The sequence below is a fragment of the Juglans regia genome, chromosome 7 (assembly GCF_001411555.2).
Source record: "Juglans regia cultivar Chandler chromosome 7, Walnut 2.0, whole genome shotgun sequence".
NCBI classification, from domain to species: Eukaryota; Viridiplantae; Streptophyta; class Magnoliopsida; order Fagales; family Juglandaceae; genus Juglans; species Juglans regia.
The window spans coordinates 35,469,419-35,478,630 of record NC_049907.1 but is presented as its reverse complement, the minus strand read 5'-3'; the positions used below and the strand labels follow the sequence as shown (position 1 = coordinate 35,478,630).

Here is a 9,212-nt window from a genome sequence, read left to right as displayed (position 1 = left end):
TACAAATGGAAATGCTGTTTATTTTATTTTATTTTTTTGTATATGTGAAACTGCGAAGCAGCTGTATATCAAGAAGACGAAAAAAAATTCCTGTTGTCAAAGAATAATTAACCCATCGCCTTGAAGAAAACTCAGGTTATGTTGATGGTGTACTCCACATTCTTCTCTGGTCATCAAAACTTCCTATCACAGCAGACTGCTTCGAATTTCCAAGCTGATTTGCAAATAGATGGTAATACGCTGTGGGGTTAACATTTTTCAATATTTTAACCAATTTTCCTTGTTTTTTATCAATCACGGTCTGTCCATCTTTGGATTCAACACCTTCAGCAAAGACTTTGATGGGCTTCACTCGCGAAGTTGGCTTCAAAGTGGAATGATCACCAGCCAGTGCTACTGCACCAAGGATTTCCCCGAAGAATGTATCCTGCACCAGAATAGCATTCATTATCAGCAGCTAAAGCAATGGAAACGAAATCATCCTATTCATACAATATTTTAAATCCTTTGCAGGAAGTTCAAAATTGAAGAAACCAAAGACTCTCATCAAAATCACCTAGAGGACATGCTGCATTCATTGTACATGCATGCATGAGAATGCAATTATGTTCACAGCATATACTAACTTTACTATGAAGCCTTGGAAAACTAATTAAGTTCTTAGATTCATGACTTTACCATATGTTGATATCTAATGTCGATTTGTTGCAAGCGGTATAGCCTTGTCAGCAAACGGCGGGCGAACTTAGCTTCATCTGTCCTTTTTATGTCCTGAAACTTTTCTAAGAGCCTTGGAAATGAAGCAACGCTACGCTGGATGCCAAGTGGAATGAGCGTGATATTGAGTTCCGAATCAAAGACCGTCTTTGCAGCCACAGGGTCAAGAAACATATTGAATTCTGCATATTCATTGGAAGGAACACTAAAGACATTTCCTTTGTTCGTGTGACCATGGTAGATGTGTCCTCCAACTATATAAACATCCTGCAGTGAGATTTATAATCATTTTATGTCAATATCATATGCACATTATCGAATTTTTCAAATTTATAACATAATAAACAAAGCAAGTTTTGGTTTATTATCAAGTTCAGCAGTACAGCACTTGCATAATTTGGTCAGAACAGCATGCTTGATCTGGAGATCTAAATCATGTTTTGGTAAAGATTTTGGGTGGAAACTGGAGTGTAACTCCTTTTCCCACCCAATTTGCATAAGAGATTAACGATTAAATACCCAATAACCAAAAAAAAAAAAAAATAAAAATCCTCACTTACCTGAATAAGAGAGGTAGTATTTTTCTCTGATAAAATAATTTTGGCAAGATTAGTCAGGGGTCCATTGGTCAGTATGGTGACCTTAGATCCTTGGTCGAGTGATTTCACTACAGACTTCCAAACTTCCAATGCTAGTGGCTGTCTGCGCTCAGGGTGATCAGTGTCCCGAGGAGCTCCATATTTCACAGAATTCTCAGCCGTATACCTGTTACAGAACTCGAGATTTTAGTCCCAGACTAATCAATCTTCTCAAGTCTCATCTTCTTCGGCTAATAAAGTACATCAATGTTAAGTCTTTGCACTTTGTCAATTATAAAGATGAGAGTCTGTTATTCATTTATGTGGAATATCTTAATGCTGCACAAAAATATAAGATGCTTAATATGATGAAGAATGTAACTGCACGAGGGTGTATAAGATTGGGCAGCCCAAGAGATCATTATTCAATCGGTTGTCTTCCTCCTTGAAATAAAAGCAGACAATGTAATTGACATTCAGTTTTTTTTTTTTTTTGAGCAAAAAGATAGCATTTAGCATTCCACTCGAGAATCTGTGTATCAAATGAATACACCTCAAACAAAACATAGCCCTTGTACATATTGATTTGTAGGAAGTTCTCAATTTAGTACCTTCTAGGGCTTCGTGGCAAAGTACGAGCAAGACCATAGAGAGTGTCAGAGTCAAGAAATCCACCACTGCCATGTGGGATGGCCTTAATGTATTTGCAGTCTCCAACAGCTGAAAAGCTCGGATCAGACTGATTCATTGCAAATAAGTCTCCAAGACCAACTTGAATATCATCACGCCCCATCATATGAAGTAAATCATAAATGACATCTATTGTAGCAGCATTAGCCCAACCAGTTGGGCTTACAATTATAGCCTGGATGATAGAAGAAAGACAATGCACATTAAAATTACTTTTTGTTGATATAGTTGAAAATTTGCCACAAAACTAGTTTCCATTTCTACTTGGATCGAAGATATGTTGCATTTTGTGCGTTGTGTTTTGAATGATTCGTGGTATAGAAATTATAACTGTACTGAGTTCTCAAGTTACAAATCGTTGGAATGGTGTGACAAACAAAAGCTAAAAAGATAACTTTACCTTGAGGTTGATCACTTCCACAGGTACTTTTAGGAGGTAAAACAGAGCTAGAAAATCTCCTGCACTCATATCCATGTCAAAAACAACAGGTTTGCCAAGTGTTTTAGATCCAAAATCTGGTTTGTAAAGTACTTCTTTGTAGTAAGGAAATTGAGACCTAAAACTAAATCTCCCAGTATGTTGAGGTCGGTTTAGAGTCTGCAAGAAAGAATACATTCCATTAAAAGGATGTACGACAACCACAACAAAAGCATGGAAGTACTCCAGGTAGACATCAACTATACATGAAACTGTGTTTTGCGTGTGTGCAAGCATTTTCTAGTGTAAACCAATAAATCAGTGTTCAATGACACAGATTTAAAAAATTATGGAGACAAGAGGCATATAGATAATGTAACACCCGGAGCTTTCTAAAATTTTTTGGATTTATACGTATGAAAAGCCCATTTGAGATTAACGAGTAATTTTTGGAATAGACTACGGATCCGAATTTTATTTTGACGGATATCGAATTTTATTTGGCTTGCTAATTAAGTTAAAATCATTAAATATTTTTGAATTAGGTAGAATCTTTTTATGGGCCAAGAAATTTGTAGGACAAGTCAAATTATTTTAGAGGTTGAATCGAGGCCCAAAACTCAAGGAAAAAGCCCAAACCTTGCACGCCCAAAACCCAAGCCCGTGAGAACCAACATCAGTCTCCACTCCATGCACGTCTCCATCCCTCTAGGGTTCACGACATTAGTGCATGTATAAATACTCACGTAATCGGCACTTCATGCAAACCTTAATTTTCTTTTCTCTTCCAACCTAGGGTTGCCGCGACCTTGAGTTCTTCAGTAAAACTCCTCCACAACTACCATTTTTTTTCCACACCTCGCGGCCATCACGTCCCCACACGAAGATTTGCCCAAACCCACGTCGTAGCCAAAGTCCACGTCTAGGAAGCAACCGTCGCCACGTTAACAACCAGAAACCTCCTTCCCTCCTCCTCGGTCACATGGAACAGCAGCAAGCTGCTACATCGCAAGAAGAGCCTCATTGCCATAGCCTTGTGTTTTCAGTGAAAATTCTCCTCCACGTAGTTGCCGCCAATCACTGCCCGGACTTCACCACCACGATCCCGACGTGAGCTACTTTGTAGAATAACCTTAGTTGTAGTGTTATTTACAAAGAAATGCCATTAAGCCCTATTGTCACGTGATTTTGTAAGGCAACTGAAGAACCCTTTTCAAATAATTTTTATTTTTTTTTTACATTACTACCGTTTTAGTCAAACCTTGGCAGAATACTTATTGAATTGTGATGGACTTGACTTTTAACATTCGGACAGATATTTCAATTTGGGCTTATTTTTTTAAATAGACTTGTGATTGAGCTGTAATTGTTTTAGGTGAATATTAAGTGGATGTCGGGTTGGTACCAGCTTTTCTGTTTCTGGTGCACCCACTTTGGAAACAAAGTGATTTTCTGCATTGTCTTTCTTGTGTGCACACTCGAGGCTCCGAAAATAATAAAGGAAAGATTTCACATTCTATTTCTGCTCGATTGGCTGTCAGGGTTTGCACAAGCCTACCATGGGGGTTAAACATGAAATTATGTTCTAATGTGATGTTTCAATTATGCTATACCAAATGAATTTTGAATAAAAATATTTCTGAATTTTAGCTCTGATATTTTTGATAACATGTCCTGATTCTATATTCTGAAAATATAAATGTTTTGTTTTACATTCTGAATTTTGTAAATGCTCATGCTTACATACTAGTATATGTTGTCAGCTTACTAAATTGTTGATAATTCACCCCTTATCTCCATAATATTTTTTAGATAATTTTGATGGTTCAGTTAGAAATCAAAAGTAGGAAGTGTTAGAAAGGTTTGATAATCATAGAGAAATAAGTGCCAAAGGGTACAAGTATTTATTAGAGAGTCATATTTAGTAGATTTATTATTTTATGTTATTTAGGTATTTTGAGTCATGGATATTTCCGACTCTTTGTGAAGATTTTAATTTATTTTATTGAGGTATTTCTTTGGTGTCCATGTGAAGGAACATGAATATTTGTTTTGAACAAATAAGTTAATATTTTATGGAATTTTTGAAGTATATATAATTGTGTTATTGGAGATGATTTTAGATAACAGAAGCTAACTCTCCGAGACTAGGGCGTTATAGAAAAACTTACACTCAAGAAGCTCTTATAAAATTCTGTGTCTAGTAAACTGTTTGTCTCCTGGCTAGGTTTGGCTTTTGTAGCAACTAGCACACGTACTGCCTCCGGACCAGTTACTTCTGCTGTATAACCATCCTGCAATAGATTGCACATGAACATTCGAACAACACAAAACACAATTCAAATCAATCTTACAATCTTATTAGTTCTCTACATATGAAGAAAACTACAGTTCAGCCCGAGTTTCAGTACTAACATGTATATGTGTATGCATCCTCTTAGCAAATAAGCAGATTTATGAAGGTAAAGAAGCAAATTAAGCTTTGGTGAGTGATATGTGGTAGAAAATGACTTTAATTGGTGAAAAAGTTGTCTCTTGAATGTTACAAGATTAAGCAATCTAATACCTGGCATTTTCCCTTCCCATTCTTCACAATGCAGAAAGGATCTCGAAGTCCAGTCTGAACATGACCACTATGTACTCCACCTTTTTTTAAGTTAAACTTGGGAGCTCGGCGGTCATCAAAGAATGGATTAGAGCCATCATGCATCCCATAAGGTTTGTTTGAAGTAACTACAGTAATATTCATATACTCCATTTCAGCAAATTCATTTTCCCCATCATGGTTGTCATGAGAGTTAAGCATGATTGAAGTGGCCACACCAGCTGCTAAGGAGTCCCACATAAAATAGCTCTGCAAATAATCAAATTCATGTATCATATATATATATATATATATATATATATATATTAACTTCAACTCCTGTAGGAGATGAAAATTAGAGTAGGTGTGTATGTATTTGAATTCATAATAGGAAGAAATTACCGTATAGAATTGGTTGCCAAACCATGTATCACGACTTATTTTCAATGACTGGAAGCAGTATTGTGCCTCGTACGTATTCTGATTCTGCTCAAATGTGTCAAAGAACTTCTCACTAATTGGGATAGTGTCCGTTGCATCCAGTGGAACAAGTGTGATGGGAATGCCAGAGTGAAAAACCTAAAAGAAAAGGAATCATTGTCAAATGCAACCACTTTCTGATATGATGATCTGTCACTAGGAAGTGCATTACCTGGTATGCAGCAAAAGGATCTCCAAACATATTGAACTCTGCATTAGGATTACTTGCATAGGCCGTGTACAAATTACCATGGTCACCACATTGCTGAGGCACGCAAGATGAGCTGCCAGCATTTTTTGGACAACAACCAGTTGGGTTCTTTGACCTCACACCACCACCCATGACATAAATGTGCTCGATATTTTTCTTTAGATGTGGATTGCTCATTAAGAAAATTGCAAAATTGGTATGTGCTCCTATAAGAAATACAGTTATGGGACCCTCTGATATTTCTTCAATCATAACTTGCTGAGCAGTTGGTTGACCAAGAGGTGTATACTTCCTTCTCCCCTAATTATATCACAAATTATGTGAGCTAAACGATATGAAAACCAAGAATCAAACCTTAAGAACTTGATCATTTTTTAAGCTCAAAGCATCCAGCTGATCTGGCTGACTTTGCATATATAAAATAGTTTTTAACTAATTAAAATGGAATGGCCAACAGTACAGCTCGAAAAGACTCCTGAATCCTAACAGAACCAGCTGAAGGAGGACAATGTGTATACAGAATGCACTTCTAGCATAGCAATTTAGCGGATGAACATTAAGAAGTACCAAGGCACGACCCGATACAAACTTCCCCAGCCAAGACCCAAAAAAGAAAAATAATGCCTTGTCTGCAAAATTTGAAGAGTTATCAGCCAACATGCTTCAAATAGATAAACAAGGAAAAGTAAGTTATTAGTAAAGATTGCAAGGACAATCAACTCTAGCTGTCATAAAATTCAGAAAATGATGGTCAAGTGTACCTCTTTTTCTATATACCATTCTCAACTTATACATGCAAGAAGTCCATAAAGAGTATCATTATAAAAGTGCATCAATGTGCTGTAATTCATGGGTATTCAGACCAACTATAAGTACAGATCTCATCCGAGAACAAGATTCTTGTACAGATCCATACCTGCGGGAGGAATGCTTTTCTGATTCCATAGTTGGCATCAAGATCTAATCGCCCTCTTGAACCTACAGGAATAGCTTGTCTATATCTACAATATCCTACAGTTGAAATCCCCTGATATATTGATAATAATATTAGAACCATACAGATAATAACAAGAGTAACATTATGTAAGTGGTAAGGTTAAGTTACACATTATGATCTTTCTAGCAAATCATGCATTCACAATGATCACAGAGTACTTTTTCACACCTGTTCAATAATAGGAAGAAACCCTCCAACATTGGGGAGAACTGTACCATCTTCTAGTATCCCACCATCACCTCCTACTCCAACAGCAATGTCATCACGGCCCATCATGTAAAGAATGTCATAGATTTGATTCACAGAATGTCCCGCATCAGTCCATGCATTTGCATTGATAGTGACTGCCTGCATCAAGTTTTACTGATCACATTCACTATCTTTTCTTTAGTCATTTAACTATAGACATCTCATCTCACTGCAGCTATTATTTAAACTCTAAACCATCAAGGCATTTAGACCAATATTACGTTAATAATTCGAACGAGTCATCGCTTATCAACAAGTAAAGGGAAGTATGAGCTGCAACTTCCACCAAAGCCATCTATAACAAGAAAATCCTGCGTCTTCAACTACTGATATACGCAAGATTCTCGTTAATTATACATGTTGTCATTTTGCTATGAAATCACTTGTATTGCTCAGGTGAAGAATAAACTATTAAAATGCCAAAGTTTTAACATTAAAATCGTTTAGGAGCAACATTTGAAAATAGCAAAAAGTCAGTCAAGTGATGATAGAAAGGACACGTTATGAACTCACCTCCACCTCTAACTCTGACCTGTTTTGCTTCAAGAGGTACAAGAGAGCAAAGATATCATCAGTATCAACATCTGTATCCAAGAGAACTCGTCGCGGGAGACCCTCCAAAGTGTAGAGATTAGCTCCAATAACTCCTGTAATCAATAATACCGCAACCCACAAATTCCTCTGCGGCAACATTCTCCTGGTTTCAATAATCACAGCCCAGATTAATCCTTTTTCCTCCAAACTGCAAGAGTATAAAATGCTGCTCCTCACTCCTCGATCACAAACACAAAGCAAAGAGTAACAAAAAACATACAACATGATAACACCAAACACGAAAGCATGAAGAAGTAGAAAAGGTGTGGGAACTTACAGAGGTGTTTTGGACAGGGAAACGAAGAGCTAGAAGTTAGTAAGGACTAGTTGAGATGGCGAGGATAAGTACACCGGCAGCTCGTGACGGAGAGAACCGCCGGTAAGGGGTGAGAAGACAAAAGCGATGCCCAAGTTTACGTATTCATCACCAGTACCAGAAAGATTCTTTGACTTTTGTCTTTTGAGAGAGCATATATATATATATATATAGTAGAGAGAGAGAGAGAGAGTAATCACTAATCCGTTATATATTTGTCTTTCCTTTTTTTTTTTTCTTCTCCTTTATATCACTGTTAATAATATTTTTGTGAACTTTCTCCAGCTTTTATTGATTTGAATGTATTATAAACAGCAATATATGCGAGAAGGTGATAATTACATGTATACGCGACTCAAAGAAGTATACACACGAGGTTTTAATTAGCAACCAATCCAGCATGATCAGGTTAAGTAAGACAAGGAAATAAAAGCTATATATATATATATATATATATGCAACGTAATCCTATGATTCCTATTCAGACTCTCCATGACAAAGTGAAAGGAACTCTGGAAGGACAGATTTTTCCATAAACGAGTAGCCGTAGTTAGGAAATGATCATCTGTACAGAGATATCATACAAATGCATGAATGATCAGATATCATACAAATGCATGAATTTATCCAACTCCTCATCATTATTGCATTTTATTCGGTGTTAATTGAGATATTGAGAGAGATCGAGGATGTTGGTATGACAGGGTCGATCGGTCAGCGACTGAAATCCCAATGATCAAATCTATATGAATAACTGTAGCTATAACAATATTCCTAATTAAGGTAATATTACTCGTTCTGAGGATTGTTACTTTTTTGAGAATTGTTACTCAACTTGTCAACCCCATCAGTACGCATGCATATTAGGTGTGATCGAAGATAATAAAATTTAATATGAGAAATAAAATTTTTCTTTTTTAAACTTATTTTTGGTCACCCAATAATAATAATGTTACAAATTTTTATTTTTTAATTTAATAAAATTTGTTAAAATATTTAATTTATATATATATATATATATATATATGTACAAGGTACATATAACGACCCACGTAAGATATATATAATGGATCCAAAAGTACATGGCCAAACAAAAGCTAGACTCCAGACAGGGAATTTGTTATATATGGCATGGTATATTTGCTTAGAGTAATGTTAGGGTGAAATCTGTAAATACCTTATAGTTATTTTGAAAAAGAGTAAAATTTATTATTAAAAAATTATTTTTTATTCACTTTTTTCAAAATAAATATACAACGTTAGCACAATCATGACTAAAACTATCCTTTCTAATTTGCTAAACAACTGAATTGAGATCAACATCTTCCGGCCTGGTTCTTATGATAACATAGGGTCTTCATACAGTTTGAACCTTTAA

The 9,212-nt window shown here is 36.0% G+C and overlaps 1 protein-coding gene across 2 annotated transcripts; it reads right to left on the bottom strand.

The window, feature by feature from the left end:
* On the bottom strand, positions 1–7,864 carry LOC108994982. 2 transcript variants are annotated; one of them, XM_018970430.2, is made up of 13 exons: positions 7,796–7,864; positions 7,438–7,666; positions 6,844–7,023; positions 6,595–6,705; positions 5,640–5,978; positions 5,390–5,566; positions 4,970–5,257; positions 4,575–4,697; positions 2,386–2,583; positions 1,907–2,160; positions 1,278–1,482; positions 679–984; positions 1–427 (listed from the first exon to the last, which is right to left on the bottom strand). In XM_018970430.2, exons 2-13 carry the CDS (start codon positions 7,615–7,617, stop codon positions 137–139), a joined length of 2,652 nt encoding a protein of 883 aa, XP_018825975.1. In that variant the 5' UTR covers positions 7,618–7,666; positions 7,796–7,864; the 3' UTR covers positions 1–136. The 2 variants fall into 2 exon arrangements, with proteins under 2 accessions (XP_018825975.1, XP_018825980.1); XM_018970435.2 differs by lacking the exons at positions 1–427; positions 679–984 and having other exon boundaries at positions 1,424–1,546.
* Positions 7,865–9,212: the final 1,348 nt, after the last annotated feature.